This window comes from Rhinopithecus roxellana, chromosome 20, assembly GCF_007565055.1.
Source record: "Rhinopithecus roxellana isolate Shanxi Qingling chromosome 20, ASM756505v1, whole genome shotgun sequence".
NCBI classification, from domain to species: domain Eukaryota; kingdom Metazoa; phylum Chordata; class Mammalia; order Primates; family Cercopithecidae; genus Rhinopithecus; species Rhinopithecus roxellana.
This window is the reverse complement of record NC_044568.1, coordinates 47,116,323-47,139,703: the sequence shown is the minus strand read 5'-3', so window position 1 is coordinate 47,139,703 and position 23,381 is coordinate 47,116,323. Positions and strand designations below refer to the sequence as shown.

The window sequence follows — 23,381 nt, the reverse complement described above, 5'->3', positions numbered from 1 at the left end:
ATTTTTAGTAGAGATGGGCTTTCGCCACATTGGCCAGGCTGGTCTCAAACTCTTGACCTTAAGTGATCCACCTGCCTCGGCCTCCCAAAGTGCTGGGATTACAGGCATGAGCCACTGCACCCGGCCTGCAGTTATATTTTAATATCATATTGAAATGTTTCCAATTTTGCTACATACACTATCTTCAAACTGATCATTTAGTGACTATAAATATTCTTATGTGTGTGGCATCATTTCTTATAAGGAAGATGGTTCTTCTAAGTAGCTTTTGTTTTGTTTTTCTACCACCTAAGTAAGACATTATATAAAATTTGGAGGCCGGGCGCGGTGGCTCAAGCCTGTAATCCCAGCACTTTGGGAGGCCGAGACGGGCGGATCACGAGGTCAGGAGATCGAGACCATCCTGGCTAACACGGTGAAACCCTGTCTCTACTAAAAAATACAAAAAAAAACTAGCTGGGCGAGGTGGCGTGCGCCTGTAGTCCCAGCTGCTCGGGAGGCTGAGGCAGGAGAATGGTGTGAACCCGGGAGGCGGAGCTTGCAGTGAGCTGAGATCCGGCCACTGCACTCCAGCCTGGGCGACAGAGCAAGACTCCGTCTCAAAAAAAAAAAAAAAAAAAAAATTTGGAAAATACGGAGAAAGGAATAGAACGAAATTAAGATCAATGGTAATCCCACGCTCCAGAAATATCACTATGTTTTCTTTCAGTTTTTTCTGTATTCCTAGAACAAAAAGATCATACTATAAATACTTCCCAAATAGCTTTACTTTTTGCAATTGTAAAACAAAAAAAAGGTGTATCCAGGGCCACGAGAGAACTTCCAGGGGAGACAGTAATGTTGCATATCTTAAGAGTGACCTGGATTACACAAATATGTGTATTTGCCAAAACTTAGTAAATGTGGGCTTAGGATGTGTGCATTTCGTTGTAAGATTTATGTCAAAGGAAAAAATATATAAATAAATACTGAACACTAGGTAGTGATAAGCATGCCGATGTATTTATGAGAAAGTGTGTAGATGCTTAACAATTAATTTTGTATTTTTTTTTGTAAAAAAGATAGATTAAAGGAAGGGTAGAGGGATGACCCAGTATGTACTAAAACAAATAAAAAGCTAATGGTAAAATCTAGAAGGTGAGTATACAAATGTTCACTGTACAATGTCTTCCATGTTTCTGTATGTTTGAATTTTTTTCATAATAATGAAATAATGAATGAGCAAGTAGATACTATTACCACCTGCCACATACTCTTTCTCTGCACAGCTTGCGCGCTTCATGTGACACATGGCCATCTGTCAGATTGTGAACCCCAAAATTCTGAGACAGGTCTCAGTTAATTCAGAAAGTTTATTTTGCCAAGGTTAAGGATGCACGCCTTTGACACAGCTCAGGAGGCCCTGACAACATGCGCCCAAGGTGGTCAGAGCACAGTTTTATACATTTTAGGGAGACATGAGACATCAATCAACGTATGTAAGGTGAACATTGGTGCCCTCTGGAAAGGCGGGACAACTTGAAGTGGGGTGGAGACTTCCAAGACATAGGTAGATAAGAGAGAAATGGTTGCATTCTTTTGAGTTTCTGATTAGCCTCTCCAAAAGAGGCAATCAGATAAGCTTTTATCTCAGTGAGCAGAAGGGTGGCTTTGAATAGAATGGGAGACAGGTTTGCCCTAAGCGATTCCCTGCTTGACTTTTCCTTTTAGCTTAATGATTTTGGGGGCCCAAGACATGCTCCTTTCGCAAGATGGACCCCATGGAGGCTCTGTCTCTGCACCAATCCATTAGTCAGATTGTCGTGCATTCATTGAGTTTTTGGTTTGGATGATTTTTGCTTATTTTATTGTCATAGTAAAATACACATACACCAAATTTACCATTTTGACCATTTTTAATTGTTCAAATCAGTGGCATTAAATACATTCACATTGTTGGGCAACCATCACCTCCCTCCATCTCCAAGACGTTTTTCACCTTCCCTAACCATAACTGTTCTCATTCAACAGTACCTGCCCCAATGCCCCTTTTCCACCCCTACCCGGGAAATAATCATTCTACTTTCTCTCCTGGGTACTGCATGTAAGAGGAATCATACGGTATTTGTCTTGTGACTGGCTTATTTTACTTAGCATAATGTCTTCGGCGTTCATCCATGTTGTAGCATGTGTCAGAATTTCCTTTCTTTTTAAGGCTGAATATATTCCGTTTCATGTACACACCACGTTTTGTTCATCCATTCATCTGTCAGTGGACCCTTGAGTTGCTTCCATCTTTTGGCTATGGCAAGTAAAACTGTTATGAACATGGGTGTACGAATACTGTCTTTTGAGTCTCTGCTATCTTTGGTGTTTATACTAAGAAGTGAAAATCTGGATCATATGTTAATGCCACGTTTAATTTTTTGAGGAACTGCTGTAATGTTTTCCTTAGAGGCCACAGTATTGTACATGCCCACCAGTGATACACAGAAGTTCTGATTCCTCCACATCCTCACCAGTAGTTGTATTTTCTCTGTATGTTTTACTGATAATAGCCATCGTGGTGGGTATGAAGTTCATTCTAATTTTTTCAGAAAAAAATGTACAATAAAAATATGTGATAAAAAGACAACCACGATTAACATTTTGACGACAATTAGACATTTTCTTATGCATGTATGTATCTCCAGGTTTGTTTTTAAAATATAAGATCATTCTGTACTTTTATCTCCTAGTTTTTTCTATCATTAACAACATTCTAGTGGCTACATATTTGCTTAATTCATTGTTATTTCCTTATGATGATTTCCTAAAATAGAATTGCTGAGTCAAGAGGTCGGTAACATTTTAAAGCTTTTGGTTGCTAAACTTCCCTTATGCCTCACTGAGTATTGTCTTTTCAAAATCTTAAGCAATTTGAAATATGAAAATCATATCTTAGCCAGGCACAGTGACTCACACCTGTAATCTCAGCACTTTGGGAGGCTGAGGCAGGCGGATCACTTGAGGCCAGGAATTTGAGACATGCATGGCCAACATGGTGAAACACCATCTCTACTAAAAATACAAAAATTAGTTGGACTTGGTCGTGGGCGCCTGTAGTCCCAGCTACTCAGGAGGCTGAGGCAGGAGATTTGCTTGAACCTGGGAGGCAGAGGTTGCAGTGAGCTGAGATATCACACCACTGCAATCCAGCCTGGGCGACAGAGCAAGACTCCATCTCAAAAAACAAAACAAAACAAAAAAAACCTCAAGCAATTTGAAATATGAAAATCATATCGCATTTTAACTTTCTTCTCCTTTAAAAAAAGTTTTAATAGACTTTAGTCTTAAATTTATAGAAAAATGTTGCAGAAAATACAGAGTTTCCATATGCCACTTCTCCTTACCCACGCAAACACAGTTCTCTCATTAACATCTTGCAGTACTGTGGTATTATAGTTACAATTGATGAACCAATATTGCTAAATTATTATAAACAAAGTTCATAGTCTACATTAAGGTTCACTCTTGTGTTGTATGTCCTATGGGTTTTGACAAAGATGTAAATGTCACGTATTCACCATTACAGAATCATGCAGGATAGTTTCACACAACCCAAAAAATCCTGTGCTCCACCTCTTCATCCTCCCTTCCTTCCCTGATCCCCAGGCAACCACTGATCTTTTTACTGTCTCTATAGTTTTGACTTTTCCAAGACATGATATTCTTGGAATCATACAGTATGTTTAATTTTTAGACTGCCTTATTTCATTTAGCAATATGCAGTTGAGGTTCCTACATGGATTTTTGATCTTTGTTAGATTGCTTCTTTATCACTTAATAATATTGCATTGTACATACGTTTATCCATCCACCCATTAAAGGATGGGTTTATTTATTTATTTATTTATTTATTTATTTTATTATACTTTAAGTTCTAGGGTACATGTGCATAACGTGCAGGTTTGTTACATATGTATACTTATGCCATGTTGGTGTGCTGCACCCATCAACTCGTCAGCACCCATCAATTCATCATTTATATCATGTATAACTCCCCAATGCAATCCCTCCCTCCTCCCCCCTCCCCCCTCCCCATGATAGGCCCCAGTGCGTGATGTTCCCCTTCCCGAGTCCAAGTGATCTCATTGTTCAGTTCCCACCTATGAGTGAGAATATGCGGTGTTTGGTTTTCTGTTCTTGTGATAGTTTGCTAAGAATGATGGTTTCCAGCTGCATCCATGTCCCTACAAAGGACGCAAACTCATCCTTTTTCATGGCTGCATAGTATTCCATGGTGTATATGTGCCACATTTTCTTAATCCAGTCTGTCACAGATGGACATTTGGGTTGATTCCAAGTCTTTGCTATTGTGAATAGTGCCGCAATAAACATACGTGTACATGTGTCTTTGTAGTAGAATAATTTATAATCCTTTGGGTATATACCCAGTAGTGGGATGGCTGGGTCATATGGTACATCTAGTTCTAGATCCTTGAGGAATTGCCATACTGTTTTCCATAATGGTTGAACTAGTTTACAATCCCACCAACAGTGTAAAAGTGTTCCTATTTCTCCACATCCTCTCCAACACCTGTTGTTTCCTGACTTCTTAATGATTGCCATTCTAACTGGTGTGAGATGGTATCTCATTGTGGTTTTGATTTGCATTTCTCTGATGGCGAGTGACGATGAGCATTTTTTCATGTGTCTGTTGGCTGTATGAATATCTTCTTTTGAGAAATGTCTGTTCATATCCTTTCCCCACTTTTTGATGGGGTTGTTTGTTTTTTTCTCGTATATTTGTTTGAGTTCTTTGTAGATTCTGGATATTAGCCCTTTGTTAGATGAGTAGGTTGCAAAAATTTTCTCCCATTCTGTAGGTTGCCTGTTCACTCTGATGGTAGTTTCTTTTGCTGTGCAAAAGCTCTTTAGTTTAATTAGATCCCATTTGTCAATTTTTGCTTTTGCTGCCGTTGCTTTTGGTGTTTTAGACATGAAGTCCTTGCCCATGCCTATGTCCTGAATGGTACTACCTAGATTTTCTTCTAGGGTTTTTATGGTATTAGGTCTAACATTTAAGTCTCTAATCCATCTTGAATTAATCTTCGTATAAGGGGTAAGGAAAGGATCCAGTTTCAGCTTTCTACTTATGGCTAGCCAATTTTCCCAGCACCATTTATTAAATAGGGAATCCTTTCCCCATTTCTTGTTTCTCTCAGGTTTGTCAAAGATCAGATGGCTGTAGATGTGTGGTATTATTTCTGAGGACTCTGTTCTGTTCCATTGGTCTATAGCTCTTTTTGGTACCAGTACCATGCTGTTTTGGTTACTGTAGCCTTGTAGTATAGTTTGAAGTCAGGTAGCATGACGCCTCCAGCTTTGTCCTTTTGACTTAGGATTGTCTTGGCAATGCGGGCTCTTTTTTGGTTCCATATGAACTTTAAAGCAGTTTTTTCCAATTCTGTGAAGAAACTCATTGGTAGCTTGATGGGGATGGCATTGAATCTATAAATAACCTTGGGGAGTATGGCCATTTTCACAATATTGATTCTTCCTATCCATGAGCATGGTATGTTCTTCCATTTGTTTGTGTCCTCTTTGATTTCACTGAGCAGTGGTTTGTAGTTCTCCTTGAAGAGGTCCTTTACATCCCTTGTAAGCTGGATTCCTAGGTATTTTATTCTCTTTGAAGCAATTGTGAATGGAAGTTCATTCCTGATTTGGCTCTCTGCTTGTCTGTTGCTGGTGTATAAGAATGCTTGTGATTTTTGCACATTAATTTTGTATCCTGAGACTTTGCTGAAGTTGCTTATCAGCTTAAGGAGATTTTGGGCTGAGACAATGGGGTTTTCTAAATATACAATCATGTCATCTGCAAACAGGGACAATTTGACTTCTTCTTTTCCTAACTGGATACCCTTGATTTCTTTCTCTTGCCTGATTGCCCTAGCCAGAACTTCCAACACTATGTTGAATAGGAGTGGTGAGAGAGGGCATCCCTGTCTTGTGCCAGTTTTCAAAGGGAATTTTTCCAGTTTTTGCCCATTCAGTATGATATTAGCTGTGGGTTTGTCATAAATAGCTCTTATTATTTTGAGGTACGTTCCATCAATACCGAATTTATTGAGCGTTTTTAGCATGAAGGGCTGTTGAATTTTGTCAAAAGCCTTTTCTGCATCTATTGAGACAATCATGTGGTTCTTGTCTTTGGTTCTGTTTATATGCTGGATTACGTTTATTGATTTGCGAATGTTGAACCAGCCTTGCATCCCAGGGATGAAGCCCACTTGATCATGGTGGATAAGCTTTTTGATGTGCTGCTGAATCCGGTTTGCCAGTATTTTATTGAGAATTTTTGCATCAATGTTCATCAGGGATATTGGTCTAAAATTCTCTTTTTTTGTTGTGTCTCTGCCAGGCTTTGGTATCAGGATGATGCTGGCCTCATAAAATGAGTTAGGGAGGATTCCCTCTTTTTCTATTGATTGGAATAGTTTCAGAAGGAATGGTACCAGCTCCTCCTTGTACCTCTGGTAGAATTCAGCTGTGAATCCATCTGGTCCTGGACTTTTTTTGGTGGGTAGGCTATTAATTGTTGCCTCAATTTCAGAGCCTGCTATTGGTCTATTCAGGGATTCAACTTCTTCCTGGTTTAGCCTTGGGAGAGTGTAAGTGTCCAGGAAATTATCCATTTCTTCTAGATTTTCTAGTTGATTTGCGTAGAGGCGTTTATAGTATTCTCTGATGGTAGTTTGTATTTCTGTGGGGTCAGTGGTGATATCCCCTTTATCATTTTTTATTGCATCTATTTGATTCCTCTCTCTTTTCTTCTTTATTAGCCTTGCTAGCGGTCTGTCAATTTTGTTGATCTTTTCAAAAAACCAACTCCTGGATTCATTGATTTTTTGGAGGGTTTTTTGTGTCTCTATCTCCTTCAGTTCGGCTCTGATCTTAGTTATTTCTTGCCTTCTGCTAGCTTTTGAATGTGTTTGCTCTTGCCTCTCTAGTTCTTTTAATTGTGATGTTAGAGTGTCAATTTTAGATCTTTCCTGCTTTCTCTTGTGGGCATTTAGTGCTATAAATTTCCCTCTACACACTGCTTTAAATGTGTCCCAGAGATTCTGGTATGTTGTATCTTTGTTCTCATTGGTTTCAAAGAACATCTTTATTTCTGCTTTCATTTCGTTATGTACCCAGTAGTCATTCAGGAGCAGGTTGTTCAGTTTCCATGTAGTTGAGCGGTTTTGATTGAGTTTCTTAGTCCTGAGTTCTAGTTTGATTGCACTGTGGTCTGAGAGACAGTTTGTTATAATTTCTGTTCTTTTACATTTGCTGAGGAGTGCTTTACTTCCAATTATGTGGTCAATTTTGGAATAAGTGCGATGTGGTGCTGAGAAGAATGTATATTCTGTTGATTTGGGGTGGAGAGTTCTATAGATGTCTATTAGGTCCGCTTGGTGCAGAGATGAGTTCAATTCCTGGATATCCTTGTTAACTTTCTGTCTCGTTGATCTGTCTAATGTTGACAGTGGAGTGTTGAAGTCTCCCATTATTATTGTATGGGAGTCTAAGTCTCTTTGTAAGTCTCTAAGGACTTGCTTTATGAATCTGGGTGCTCCTGTATTGGGTGCATATATATTTAGGAGAGTTAGCTCTTCCTGTTGAATTGATCCCTTTACCATTATGTAATGGCCTTCTTTGTCTCTTTTGATCTTTGATGGTTTAAAGTCTGTTTTATCAGAGACTAGGATTGCAACCCCTGCTTTTTTTTGTTCCCCATTTGCTTGGTAGATCTTCCTCCATCCCTTTATTTTGAGCCTATGTATGTCTCTGCATGTGAGATGGGTCTCCTGAATACAGCAGACTGATGGGTCTTGACTCTTTATCCAGTTTGCCAGTCTGTGTCTTTTAATTGGAGCATTTAGTCCATTAACATTTAAGGTTAATATTGTTATGTGTGAACTTGATCCTGCCATTATGATATTAACTGGTTATTTTGCTCGTTAGTTGATGCAATTTCTTCCTAGCCTCGATGGTCTTTACATTTTGGCATGTTTTTGCGATGGCTGGTACCGGTTGTTCCTTTCCATGTTTAGGGCTTCCTTCAGGGTCTCTTGTAAGGCAGGCCTGGTGGTGACAAAATCTCTAAGCATTTGCTTATCTGTAAAGGATTTTATTTCTCCTTCACTTATGAAACTTAGTTTGGCTGGATATGAAATTCTGGGTTGAAAATTCTTTTCTTTAAGAACGTTGAATATTGGCCCCCACTCTCTTCTGGCTTGTAGAGTTTCTGCCGAGAGATCTGCTGTTAGTCTGATGGGCTTCCCTTTGTGGGTAACCCGACCTTTCTCTCTGGCTGCCCTTAAGATTTTTCCTTCATTTCAACTTTGGTGAATCTGGCAATTATGTGTCTTGGAGTTGCTCTTCTGGAGGAGTATCTTTGTGGCGTTCTCTGTATTTCCTGAATTTGAATGTTGGCCTGCCCTACTAGGTTGGGGAAGTTCTCCTGGATGATTTCCTGAAGAGTGTTTTCCAACTTGGTTCCATTTTCCCCCTCACTTTCAGGCACCCCAATCAGACGTAGATTTGGTCTTTTTACGTAATCCCATACTTCTTGCAGGCTTTGCTCATTTCTTTTCCTTCTTTTTTCTTTTGGTTTCTCTTCTCGCTTCATTTCATTCATTTGATCTTCAATCGCTGATACTCTTTCTTCCAGTTGATCGAGTCGGTTACTGAAGCTTGTGCATTTGTCACGTATTTCTCGTGTCATGGTTTTCATCTCTGTCATTTCGTTTATGATCTTCTCTGCATTAATTAGTCTAGCTGTCAATTCTTCCACTCTTTTTTCAAGATTTTTAGTTTCTTTGCGCTGGGTACGTAATTCCTCCTTTAGCTCTGATAAGTTTGATGGACTGAAGCCTTCTTCTCTCCTCTCGTCCAAGTCATTCTCTGACCAGCTTTGATCCGTTGCTGGCGATGGGCTGCGCTCCTTTGCAGGGGGAGATGCGCTCTTATTTTTTGAATTTCCAGCTTTTCTGCCCTGCTTCTTCCCCATCTTTGTGGTTTTATCTGTCTCTGGTCTTTGATGGTGGTGACGTACTGATGGGGTTTTGGTATAGGCGTCCTTCCTGTTTGATAGTTTTCCTTCTGACAGTCAGAAGGACTGTCTGTTGGTCTGTTGGAGATTGCTTGAGGTCCACTCCAGACCCTGTTTGCCTGGGTATCAGCAGCAGAGGTTGCCGAAGATAGAATATTGCTGAACAGCGAGTGTACCTGTCTGATTCTTCCTTTGGAAGTTTCCTCTCAGGGGTGTACTCCACCCTGTGAGGTGTGGGGTGTCAGACTACCCCTAGTGGGGGATTTCTCCCAGCTAGGCTACTCAGGGGTCAGGGACACACCTGAGCAGGCAGTCTGTCTGTTCTCAGATCTCAACCTCCACGTTGGGAGATCCACGGCTCTCCCCAAAGCTGTCAGACAGAGTCGTTCGCGTCTGCACCGGCTCCCGCTACTTCCCCTGTTGGTCTTCAGCTGTGCGCTGTCCCCAGAGATGGAGACTACAGAGACAGGCAGGCTTCCTTGAGCTGCTGTGAGCTCCACCCAGTTCGAGCTTCCCAGCGGCTTTGTTTACCTACTTAAGCCTCAGCAATGGCGGGCGCCCCTCCCCCAGCCTCGCTGCTGCCTTGCGGATAGATGGCGGCAGACTGCTGTGTTAGCAGTGAGGGAGGCTCCGTGGGCGTGGAACCCTCCCGGCCAGGTGTGGGATATACTCTCCTGGTGTGCCTGTCTGCTTAAGGCAGAGTATTGGGGTGGGAGTTACCCGATTTTCCAGGTGTTGTGTGTCTCAGTTCCCCTGACTAGGAAAACGGATCCCCTTCCCCCTTGCGCTTCCAGGTGAGGCGATGCCTCACCCTGCTTCAGCTCTCGCTGGTCAGGCTGCAGCAGCTGACCAGCACCGATTGTCCGGCACTCCCTAGTGAGATGACCCCAGTACCTCAGTTGAAAATGCAGAAATCACCGGTCTTCTGTGTCGCTCGCGCTGGGAGTTGGAGACTGGAGCTGTTCCTATTCGGCCATCTTGCTCCGCCCCCCAAGGATGGGTTTATTACATCCTTTTGGTTTATTACAATTTTTGGTGCTTATAAATAAAGCAGTTATAAACATTTATGTAAAGGCCTTTTGTGAACATAACTTTTCCATTAATTTATTTAGTAAACACATAGACATGCTATTGCTGGATAATGTTAAGCCTGTGTTTACCTAGACCAAGTCAAGAACAGATTTCTTAATAATTTGGGGTCTTTCTATTCATAAACATGGATTATCTATTTATTTAGACTGTTTTTTATTTCTTTGGCTAGAGTTTTATAGTTTTCCTCATATAGATCTTGTATATTTTTTGTTAAATTTATACCTAAGTAGTTCCTTCTTTTTTGGAGTTAATATAAATGGTATTGTGTTTTCATTTCAAATTCCACTTGTTCATTGCCTGTATATAGAAAAGCAATTGACTTTTGTATATTAATCTCATGTCCAGCCATCTTGCTACAATCACTTGTAAGTTCCAAAAGTTTTTTTGTGGATTCTTTGGGGTTTTTTTTAACATAATTATGCCATTGACAGACAGTTTTATTTCTTCCCTCCCAATATTTTATTTCCTTTTCTTGTCTTATTCCATTAGCTAGGACTTCCAGTATGATACTGAACAGAATTAATGAAAAAGGGCCTCTTTATCTTGTTCCTAGTCTTAGGAGGAAAGCTTCTAGTTCTTGGCCATTAAGTGTGATGTTTGGCTGAAGGTTTTTTGTTGATATTCTTTATCAAGTTGAGGAGTTCTCTCTGTTCCTAGTTTACTGAGAGTCTTTGTCATGAGTTGATGTTGGATTTTGTCAAATGCATTTTCTGAATCTATTCATGTGATGATATGACTTTTCTTCTTTAGCCTGTTAATGCAATGAATTACATTACTTGATTTTCAAATGTTGAGCCAGCCTTATATACCTGGAATAATCAAGTGGAATAAATACCACTTGATTATGGTGTGTAATACTTTTCATATGTTGTTGGATTTGATTTGCTAATATTTTGTTGAAGATTTTTGCATCTATGTTGATGAGAGATACTTGTCTGTAATTTTCCTTTCTTATAATGTCTTTATCTGGCTTTGGTATTAGCATAATGCTGGCCTCATAGCATGAGTTATAAAGTGTGTCCTCTGCTTCTATTTTCTGTAAGAGATTGTAGAGAATTTGTATCATTTCTTCATTAAATGTTTGTTAGAATTCACCAGTGAACCCATCTTGGCCTGGCACTTTTTCTCTTGGAATGTTGTTAATTGTTGATTAAATTTCTTTAATGTATAACAGCCTATTCAAATTATCTACTTCTCCTTATGTGAATCATGTAAATCATGTCTTTCAAGGAATTAGTTTATTTTATTTATCAAATTTGTTGGTGTAAAGTTGTTCATAATATTCCTTTATTATCTTCTTAATGTCCATAGAATCAGTACTGATGGCCTTTATTTCGCTTTCTCTCTCTTTTTTTTTTTGTGATGGAGTTTTGCTCTTGTTGCCCAGTCTGGAGTGCAATGGCATGATCTTGGCTCACCGTAACCTCATCCTCCCAGGTTCAAGTGATTCTCCTGCCTCAGCCTCCCAAGTAGCTGGTATGAAAGTCATGTGCCACCACGCCTGGCTAATTTTGTATTTTTAGTAGAGATGGGGTTTCTCCATGTTGGTCAGGCTAGTCTCAAACTCCCGACCTCAGGTGATCCACCCGCCTTGGCCTCCCAAAGTGCTGGGATTACAGGCGTGAGCCACCATGCCCAGCCTCATTCTTGATATTAGTGCTGTCTTCTCTTTTTTTCTTGGTTAACCTGTCTAAAGGTTTATCAATTTTTTTTTTTTTTAACAGATAGGATCTGCCCAGGCTGGTCTCAAACTCCTGGACTCAAGTGATCTACCCGTCTCAGCTTCCTAAAGTTCTGGGATTACAGGCATGACCCACTGTGCCCAGCCTGTCAATTTTATTAATTCTTCAAAGATGCAGCTTTTGTTAATTTTATCTATTAATTTCCTATTGTCAGTTTCATGATTTCTGCAATTATTTTTATTTCTTCTGTTCTGCTTCCTTTTATTTAATTTACTCTCTCTAGTTTCCTAAGATGAATGCTTAGATTATTGATTTTAGATCTTTCTTTTTGGCTGTGCACGGTGGCTCACACCTGTAATCCCAGCACTGTAGGAGGCCAAGATGGAGGATCACTTAAGCACAGGAGTTTGAGACCAGCCTGGGCAACATGTCAAAATCCTATCTTTACAAGAACAAACAACAAAAATTAGCTGGGTGTGGTAGCAAACACCTGTTGTCCCAGCTACTCAGGAGGCTGAGGTGGGATGATTGCCTGAGCCTAGGAGTTGGAGGCTGCAGTGAGCTATGATCATCCCACTGTACTCCAGCCTGGGTGGCAGAGTAAGAGAGTGAAACCCTGCCTAAAAAAAATTAAAAAGTGTTTTATTGCCCAGGATGTGTTCTATCTTGGTGAATGTTTCATGTGAGCTTAAGAAAATATGTAGTCTTCTGTTGTTGGATACAGTAATAAATGTCAATTTGATCTTGTTAATTGATGAGGGTGCTCTTCGGTTTCACTGTATTCCTACTTATTTTCTAACTGTTATCTGCCAATTACTGATTGACAAGGGTGGTTGAAGTATCCAGCTATGATATTGGATTTGTCTATTTCTCCTTGAAGTTCTATCAGTTTTGCCTCATGTATTTTGGCATTCTGTTTACATTTGAAAAGTGAAAATAGTATCTAATTTAAATTTCTTCTTTTTTAAATTAGAAGTGAGGTTGAATTATATATAAAGTGGTAGTTTGTTTTTCATATGTTCTTTATTTAATGTTTTGGTAGGTTTTGTTTCTGTTTTGTTTTTAACAGACTGTGTCCCCTTTTGTTTATTTTGCCTGCAATGTGATGCATCCTTTCCATCAGCAAGGAAAAACTTTATTCTCTGGCTCCCATAACCATCATCTCCTTTTTTCTTGTCTTGGGGTTTTGGTCTTCCGAGGTGCACTTTTCATTTTGATATCAGCCACCCACAACTTCAATGATTCTTTTTACAGTCTTGAATGATTTTAATTCTGCCTTTGTATCTTTTGTTCCTGTGCCAGGCTTTGTTAGTGCAAGGATGGGAAAGTACAGGCCATGGAGTGAAATTGTCAGAGTTCAGACCCTGACTCCAACACTTACTGCTGGGGTGACTTTGAGCAACTTATTTATCCTCCTTAGTTCCCTCAATTATAAAATGGGGACAATAATAATAGTAAGGATTAAATGAGTTAATACATGTAAAAATACTTTGAATAAAGCACAATATGTAGGAAATGTTAAATAGATGTGAGCAATTTTGTTGCTGTTATCATCATCACCTCTTAGGGCGTCCATCTCACTTTTTATCTCATCTTGCCTTTTCATCTTAGCCTGTTTCTCCTTTGTTGCTTTCCTGCTTCACTTAAAGTTAGGTCTTTCTGCACCTTATGGAAGATACCAAAGAGTTTTCTTGAAATTTGGCTTCAAGTCCTGCAAAAAACAAGTTTCAGCCTGGCACAGTGGCTCACCCCTGTAATCCCAGTACTTTGGGAAGCTGAGGCAGGTGGATTGCTTGAGCCCAGGAGTTTGAGACCATCCTGGGCAACATTGTAAAACCCTGTCTCTACAAAAAATACAAAACAAATTAGCCAGGTATGATGGCACACATATCTTATTCTCAGCTACTTGGGAGGCTGAGGCAGGAGGATCACTTGAGCCCAGGAGTTTGAGGCTGCAGTGAGCTGTGATACACCTACAGCCATGCATGACCACTGCACTCCAGCCTGGGTGATACGATGAGATCCTGTCCCCCCCAAAAAAAAAGAGTTCAGAGATAAATTCTTCAGGTTAATCTCTATATGACGTTCCTTTGCACTTTTTTTTTTTTTTTTTACATTTTACAGTTTTTTTCCACAGGCTCCACATGTTGTTTTCTGCCTTCCTTATCCTTCAAGATCAATCTGTTTATGCTGTGTCTGCAGAAATGGTAGATGAATTGCCCTTGACCTCACTTTCAGATCATTTTGTGATGACTCTTTCCTTTCCTTCTGCAGCTAGAGAGCCAATGATGTGATGTGCACAGCTCCCACTCAGTTTCTAATTTTCCCTTATAATATCTCCTGTCCACAACCATGGCCTCATCTCCTACCTCTATGCCCTACCCAGCAGATGCAGCATAAAACAAACATAATTTTCATCATGTCCTGCAAACTGACTTCCTTTGTGTATATCTTCTTTTGCAGCAGTTTATTGTTTTTTTAAAAAAACAGGTTTTTGCCAGGGATGGTGGTTCATGCCTGTAATCCCAACTACACAGGAGGCTGAGTTGGAAGGATCGCTTGAGCCTGGGAGTTTGAGACTAGCCTGAGCAACATAGCAAGACCCTGTCCTTTCTTATAACCATATTCAAAAGCTTAAAATGCCTTTCTAGCCTATGCATGAGGGCCCACGATTAAAATTCGAATGCTGAGTGCTCCAGGAAGGCCTTCTCTGGCTTCAGGGGACATTGTTTTCTAGGATTTTCATGATACACAAAGCATGGCATAAATGGATCTCTCAAATAAGTGCTGGAGGAACTATACTGGGAAGCATACACTAAGGAAAGCAAGCAGACCCTTGTGGGATTCTGTCAATGTTGGGCTCATATTGTCTGACATGGATCTTTGTTTGTCAACCCAGGGAACCGTTTGTCCAGAAAGTGCTGAATTTCTCTTTATTCACTCATTCATTGTGTGACCTTTGAAAAGTCACTCACTGCCCAGTTGAAAAGTTTACCTTATTTTTCCAAGTGCAGGAGAAGAAAGCAGAGCTGGGGTGGGGGGATAGAAATCATTTACCAATTCATTACCAATCCATTCCTTAATTTCTGCTATTCTCCTCTTTCTCCTCTTGCACCCAGATCAGAGTTTAAGTTATAATCACAACACAAAGAGAACAGGAGCCATTACTCTGATGAAAACCAAGGAGAGCTAGAGCTAAATTTACCAAGTGCCTTCTGTGTGCCCAGAGCTATGCTAGATGTTTGACACGCATATCTCACTCACTCTCCCTAGTGCCTTTCCGAGCTTGACATAAAATCAGTCCCATTTTACAGATGTGCAAATGGTAAACTTAGCCAAGGTCACACAGCTGGTAAATCTACTTTTACTAGTGAAATCTTTTCTCTTCTCTTCTCTTCACTTCTCTTCTTCTCTTCTCTTCTTTCTCTTCTCCCTCTTCTCTTCCCCATCTCTTCTCTCTCTTCTCTTCCTCTTCTCTTCTCTTCCTCTTCTCCTCTCCTCTCCTCTCCTCTCCTCTCCTCTCCTCTCCTCTCCTCCCCTCTCCTCTCTTGTCCTCTTCTCTCTCCTCTCCTCTCCTCTCTTTTCTTTTCTTTTTTTTTTCTTTTCTTTCTTTTCTTTTCTTTTGAGACAGAGCCTCATTCTGTTGTCCAGGCTGGAGTGCAGCAGCGTGGTCATGGCTCATCATGGCTCACTGCAGTCTTGGTGCCCCAGGCCCAGGTGATCCCACCTCAGCCTCCCAAGTAGCCGAGACTATAGACACATGCCACAATGCCTGGCTAATTTTTGTATTTTTTGTAGAGACAGGATTTTGCCATGTTACTCAGCCTGTTCTCCAACTTCCAGACTCAAGTGATTCATCCACCTCGGCCTCCCAAAGTGCTGGAATTATAGGCATAAGCCACCATGCCCGGCCAAATCTTTTCTCGTTAGCCTAAATGTTCCCAAATCAAGCCACAAATTAGCTCTAGCTCAACATCAGCAAAGGAAGAGGGAAAAATATTTTACTTATTCAGTCTTTTAGTGTCTCCTTTTTATTGTAAAAGCAATTCTATTCTATTAAATAAAAATTATCAATAAGTATCTCTTTGTTCATATCACCTTATCGCAGTCATTTCAGTTTTCAAAAAATCTGTTTCCTTGCTTGTCTACCTGATTTCATCTCTTTACAGAGTTACCATAATGGTATATATTTCACTCTATAGTCTATTTTTATCTAGCATTGTTTCTTAAAAGCATTTTCTATGCTAATACTTAGCTTTTGCAACTATCATTTTAATGACCAAAGAATATTCCATCCATCTTATAAGAGCTAATTTTACTTGTCTCCTAATGTAGGATATGTAAGTTATTTCTTTGCTATCACAGATGGTGTTGCATACTCATGTATACAGATTATTTTCATTGTGAATTATTTCCTTATGATAAATTCCCAGAAATGGGATTCTGACTTAGAGAACATTCTTGTAGCTCTGTAAGCATTGTGCCAGATTGCTTTCTAAAAGTGTTGCACCAGATTGACTTCTAGGTAAGGCTGCAGAGTGACATAGAACAACAGAAGCTCACTTTTAAAATACCTAACGAAATCAGCAACAACAAACATTTTTTAATCCTAAAAAGTCCTCAGCAATAACCAAAGAATGAATTACAACTTAATTCTACAAACATTGTGAAGTGGTAAATAAGGAGAGAAAACAAGATTCTGGTCTGGTGTATCTCCCAACCCAGAACCTGCCACCCCGCTATCTTGCTAAGAGTGACAGGGAGAGGAAAGCAGGTCAGTTGACAACATTCTAAGAGTTCTCATTGGAAATCACCAATGGAGAGGAAAGAGGACTATGATGATGGCTGGGCAGCTGCACAAAAGGTCTAAGAGAAACTCTCCATCATGAGAGCCCCTGTGTGATGCTGGAGGACCTTAGTAGGGATGGGAAAAACCACCAGGTTTTGCATCTTCCAGAACCCTGTGCTGTGTGGGGGACATGAGCCGAATCCTATAGGAGTGGGGCAAATCACTACCTAGGATAGGAGTGAGATAGATCCATGGTTCAGGAAATGTAGACAGATTTCAGAGAGAGGGTACAGTGCTCAGATTTTCCAGCAAGGGTAACTGAGCCTTTCCCTTTACCCAACCCTATAGATTAAGGCTATAGGAAAGAAAGCCACACACCATTCCTTGAATAGTGGCCAACACTGTAGATAAGATAAACTGTCCCCAGATAATGTTGGGAAAAATGTCAAGAAGAATTTACCCAATTATATCAGAGCAGAATGGTAAGGCAATCATGCACACATCAGAGAGACAGAGAGAGAGAATGTTTAACAGAAAACATGAACCAAGAGCCAGAAAATATTTCTGTTGAAATAATTTTGTAATAATAGAAGTTTAACTTTTTAAAGTTCATAAATGAATAGTATGTTATACTGGCAAAAGAACAGAAATATAGATTAATTGAATATAATTGAGAGTCCAGAAGGAAAACTCTTGCATTTATGGTGACTTGATTTTTGACAATGGTGCCAAGATGATTAAATAGGAAAAGAATGATCTTTTCAACAAATGGTACTGGAACAACTGAATTATACATGTAAAAGAGTGAATTTGTAGTTCTGCCTCACACTATAGTGAAAAATTAACTCAAAATAGATCAAAGACTTAAATGTAAAAGCTAAAACTATAAAACTCTTAGAAGAAAACATAGATGCACATTTTTATGATTTTGGAGTAGGCAATGATGTCTTAAGACAACAAAAGCACAAGTGACAAAAGAAAAAATAGATAAACTGAACATCATTACAATTAAAAACTTTCGTGCTTCAAAGGACATCAAATGAAAAATCCCACAGAATGGGTGAAATTTCTTACAAATTATATATCTTATAAAGGACTCAAATTTAGAATATATAAAGAATTATCATAATTCAATAATAAAAAGACAAATAACCCAATTAAAACTGAGCAAAATATCTGAATAGACAGTTATTTACAGAAGACATACAGGCCAGGCACGTTGGGGCTTATGCCTTTGGGAAGTTGAGGTGGGGAAATCACTTGAGCCCGGGAGTTTGAGACCAGCCTGGGCAACATGACTAAACCCTATCTCTACAAAAAATACAAAAATTAGCTAAGCATGATGGTGTGTGCCTGCCTGTAGTCCCAGCTACTTGGGAGACTGAGGCAGGAGGATCACCTGAGCCCAGAAGGCAGGGGTTGCAGTGGCCAAGATTGTACCACCGCACTCCAGCCTGAGTGACAGAGTGAGACCCTGTCTCAAAAAAAAAAAAAAAAGATATACAAAGGGCCAATAAGCCCATGACAAGATGCTCAATGTTATTAGCCATCAGGGAAATGCAAATTAAAACCACAATGAGATACTACTTTACAACAACTAGGATGGGTATAATTAAAAATATGAAAAACAACAAGTATTGGTGAGGATGCAGGAAAATCAGAACTCTCATCTACCATAATGGGAATGTAAAATGGTGCAGTAGCTTTGAAAAAGAGCCTGTGACCATTCCTCCAAAGTTAAACACAATCCAATTTAATTTAACTCAGAAGTTAAACAATACAATTGTGGGCCGATCACTTGAGCTAAGTTCAAGACCAGCCTGGGCAACATAGCAAAAACCCTGTCTCTACAAAAAAATACAAAAATTAGCCAGACATGGTGGTGCATGCCTGTCGTCCCAGCTACTTGAGAGGCTGGGGCAGGAAGATCACTTGAATCTAGGAGGTTGAGGTTGCAGTGAGCAAGATGGTGCCACAGACCCTCCAGCCTGGGTGACAGCTAGGCCCAGTCTCAAATACACGCACGCACACACTCACACACTTTTTTAAGTGAAAGAAGCCAGTTGCAAAAGAACCCATATTATATGATTCCCTTTATATAGGCAGAATAGGCAAATTTATAGAGACAGAAAGTAGATTAGTGGTTGCCAGGTTATGAAGTGGGTGGGGGAGGGATTTGGCAGGTGACAGTTAAGAGGTGTGGGGTTTCTATCCAATGTAATGAAAAGTTCTAAAATTGATTGTGGTAATGGTTTCACAACTCTGTGAATATTAATATATTTACATATACATGTGGTTTTGGTATGCTAAAAGTGTAATTGAATTGTACACTTGAACTAGTTGGATTATATGATATGTAAATTTCAATAAAGCTGTAGAAAGTTTGTAGATGAAGTGATACAACGACTAAATTAGAGATATAGAGGAACTGAAGAGTCAGAGAAACAGATTGGGAATAAAATAATGCCATTAATGATCTAATAAGTGAATTAGAACCAGCAAGAACTAAAGTATACAAGGCTAGACATCAAATATATGGCTTAGAAATAAGGTTTGAGATAATTACACTTACAACAGAAGAGAAAACATTGACGCAATTAGAGACAATACAATTGATATGGAGACCAAATAATGCTAGTTCCTCAAGAACTCCAATCAATAGTATAAATAATATATACAAAGATACAGATGCAGAAACTCCTCCTAAAATGAACAGTTGTTTCTACCAATTGTAAGAGTATGCTATGCTCCAAGAAAACCTGATACATAATAATTGACCAGAAAATATAACATAATTAAGTTATTGGACTTCCAGGGTAAATATCTGATGGGCCTCAGTTTCTGCACAGCAATTTAAAACACACACACACACACACACACACACACACACACACAAAACAAAAACAGAATAGAGCAATATCTGCACGCCTTTGAAGGCAAGAAAATATGACATATTACTGTCAGCTAAGTCACTGTTAAAAATACAAAAGCAGTTGGTCATTCTCAAACACATGCAAGCTGAGAGAGTTGAGCACCTATAAGTACCTTCTCGGAAAAAAAAAAAAAATTAGGCTGGGCATGGTGGCTTATGCCCGTAATACCAGCACTTTAGGGGGCCAAGGCAGGCAGATTGCTTGAGCTCAGGAGTTTGAGACCAGCCTGGGCAACATAGCAAGACCCTATCTCTACAAAAAATAAAATAATTTGCTGGATGTGGTGGCGTGTGCCTGTGGTCCCACCTACTCAGGAGGCTGTGAGAAGATTGCTTGAGCCCGGGAGGTTGAGGCTGTAGTGAACTGTGATTGCACCACTGCACCACTTTGACCTGGGCAACAAGTGAGACCCTGTTTCAAAAAAGAAAGAAAAAAAGAGAAAAAGAATGAAAGAAAAAGAGAGGAAAGAAGAAAGGAAGGAAAAAAGGAAGGAAGGAAGGGAGGGAGGGAGGGAGGGAGGGAGGGAGGGAAAGGAAGGAAGGAAGGAAGGAAAGGAAAGAAGGAAGGAAGGAAGGAGGGAAGGAAATACAGAAGGAGAAAGACGGAGAGAGGGAGGGAGGGAGAGAGAAAGAGAAAGAAAAAAGAAAGAAGAAAAAGAAAAAAAGGAAAGAAAGAGAAGGAAGAAAGAAAGAAAGAGAAAGAAAGGCAAGAGAGAAAGAAAGAGGAAGAAAATTAGTCAACTAAGAGATGAATTAAAACAAAGAACTCTTAAGTAGTCTGTGTTAAAAGTCCTGAGCATTGAATCTACTTAAAAGTTTGAGCAGTGAATCTATGGAAATACAAACATAAGACTAAGGAATGGGGAAATTATGGTTGCAGAATAAAATATAAATGAGTATGAACCCTGACAAAGTGAAAGTTATGGTGTCAATGACAACAAAAGGAACCAGAGAAAGGGAGGTGGAAGAAAGAGTTAATCACCTCACAGTTCACAAAGGAATCAATGAAATTGGTCTAAACTTGAATCGTGTGTATTCACAATTGAAATGGTGTGATATCAGGATTTGCCTTAAAACACTCCGAAGAAGGAAGAAGGGAAGGGAAGGGGAGGGGAGAGAGATGAGGGAAGAGGAGAAAGGAAGGATGGAGGGAGAGAGAGAAGGAAAGAAAGAGACAGGAAGGGCTGGGTACAGTGGCTCACACCTGTAATCCTAGCACTTTGGGAGGCCAAGTCGGGTGGAGCACCTGAGGTCAGGAGTTTGAGACCAGCCTGGCCAACATGTCAAAACCCTGTGTCTGCTAATAATACAAAAATTAGCAGGGCGTGATGGCGAGTACCTGTAATCCCAGCTACTGGGGAAGTTGAGGCAGGAGAATTGCTTGAACTCGGGAGGTGGAGGTTGCAGTGAGCCGAGATCATATCACTGCACTCTAGCCTGGCAACAGAGTGAGACTCCATCTCAAAAAAAAAAAAAAAAAAAAAAAAAAAAAAAAAAAAAAGGAGAAAAAAGAAAGAAAGAAGGAAGGAAGAGAGAATAAAGGAAAATGAGTATGGTGCTGGTTGGAGGTAGTGAAACGGATGAGACAAGAGTGGCAAAATGATCATGTTGAGGCTGGATAATACATACATGGTGGTTTATTATACTATTCTCCTTTCTTTTTTATTTTTTTTGCAATAAAAAGTTAAAAAACAATAACAAAATGACATTAAGTGATTTTTAAAGCATAATGACTTTAATCCCTTTATGACGTAAAATTGTGAAATACCTTTTAGGACCCAGTGTCTCTTGTAGTGAAAAAAACTGTATCTGAAAGTCAGCAGGTCCTTCAGTTACACTTCAGTCTCCTTTTCTTTTGCTAGATTTAAGTAAAACTAACTTTAACATAGTTATTTTTAAATAGTATATGTCCAATGAGTCCCCTTCTTATAAAATCCTTTCTTTCATCTATCTGTCCTTCCATCTTCAGTTTGTTTGTGTGTCTAGAAAGAGGGCTAGAAGGATTGCCATCAAAAATTATCTCTGGATATGGGATTTTGACTAATTTATTGTCTCCTTTTTCTGTTCTGTTTTTAAATTTTATATATATATATATATATATATTTATTTATTTATTTATTTATTTTTGAGACAGAGTCTTGCTCTATAGCCCAGGCTGGAGTGCAGTGACACAATCTCAGCTCACTGCAACCTCTGCCTCCTGGGTTTGAATGATCCTCCTGCCTTAGCCTCCCAAGTAGCTGAGACTACAGGCACATGCCACCCTGCCCAGCAAATTTTTTTGCATTTTTAGTAGAGATGGGGTTTCACCATGTTGGCCAGGCTGGTCTTGAACCCCTGACTTCAGGTGATTCACCCACCTCAGCCTCCCAAAGTGCTGGGATTACAGGCGTGAGCCACTGTGCCTGGCCTTGTTCTGTTTTAATACTTGCTCTTTACATTATGAAAACTAATTTAATAATTTGCATAATTAGCACCTATCATTTTTACACAAATAACAAAGTCACTACCCTTTAAGAAGTGTTGTTTCAGCTTATACACTTTCCAGCAATGTGTAAGTTTCACCACAACTATGCCAGTACTGGTAGTTTACACATTTTCAGATGCTGATAACTGAGGGACTTAAAATCCTCAAATATGGGAGAAAAGTAAAGCCTTCATGTGCTAATGATCTGTTTTGTTTCTTTGGGTCCAGGAAGCATCTATGATTTTTATTTCATCAAACAAGCTGGTGGACATTGGGAAATGTGGACACAGTATATCACCAAAGAGGAGGAAAAAATTCCAGCTGGTGCAAAGGTATAAAGAGAAGCATTGGCCATGGAACTTTGGTTTCCAGAATTATCCAAATATTCTCTCAGGTAGAAGAATTAACAGTCTTTGCAAGGGGTTTTAAGAGCTTTCTTTAGAAAAATATTTAAACATGAGCTGCACTGGACCTTCAAAAATACGGGCTTTAGAATCAGAGAGACACAGCATCCTTTCTCGGCTTCAATTTACTCACCCAAAAAATGGCGGTGGGGGGAACATTTATGGTTGCAGAGGTTGGAGGTGTTATACATGAACACATGGCACACACTACGGGCTACATCAGTGTTTGTTGCTATTCTGATTATTGTCATTATCAATAATACCAGGTACTGGCTGGGCGTGGTGGCTCACACCTGTAATTCCAGCACTTTGGGAGGCCGGGGCGGGAGGATCACCTGAAGTCAGGAGTACAAGACCAGCCTGGCCAACATGATGAAACCCCATCTCTACTAAAAATACAATTAGCTGGGCATGGTGGCACAAGCCTATAATCCCGGCTACTTGGGAGGCTGAGGCAGGAGAATCGCTTGAACTCCAGAGGCAGAGGTTTCAGTGAGCCGAGATCGTGCCATTGCACTTCAGCCTGGGGGACAAGAGCGAAACTCTGTCTCAAATAATAATAATAATAGTAATAATAATACCAGAGAGTCATCAGTGTGCGTCTCAGTGACCTCAGCAAAAAAGGATTCTTCGAATCCTCAGAGAGAGATTTTCTTGATCAGAATTCTCTGAAAAGTAGGTTCTGATTAATAAGTTTTCTGATTAGAAAATGATTCACCTGCAACTCCTGCTCTTTTCAATCCTTGTGGAATATTTTTTCAGAGAGCTTTTATGTCCCTGTTAGTAGAATCTAGTGGGCATAATTTATCTTTCTGAAGTGACTGGAGATTGTTCAGGCCCTGGGTGGAGTGGTAGGTGGTGGACAAAGTACAGATATTCACAGCCAAATCAGACACCAAGCAGGACCACAGCTGTGTGTGTAAGGATGTGTCAAGCAGGGTGAATGTGTGC

At 39.8% G+C, this 23,381-nt stretch overlaps 1 protein-coding gene across 1 annotated transcript in view; it reads left to right on the top strand.

Annotated features, from left to right (window-relative positions):
- DNAH3 (dynein axonemal heavy chain 3) overlaps positions 1 to 23,381 on the top strand; it is a 220,079-nt gene that overhangs the window by 130,186 nt on the left and 66,512 nt on the right. The window contains exon 42 of the mRNA XM_030925062.1: positions 22,255 to 22,358. Within this exon, the coding sequence (XP_030780922.1) occupies positions 22,255 to 22,358 (104 nt within the window). The remainder of the gene's footprint in view (positions 1 to 22,254; positions 22,359 to 23,381) is intronic.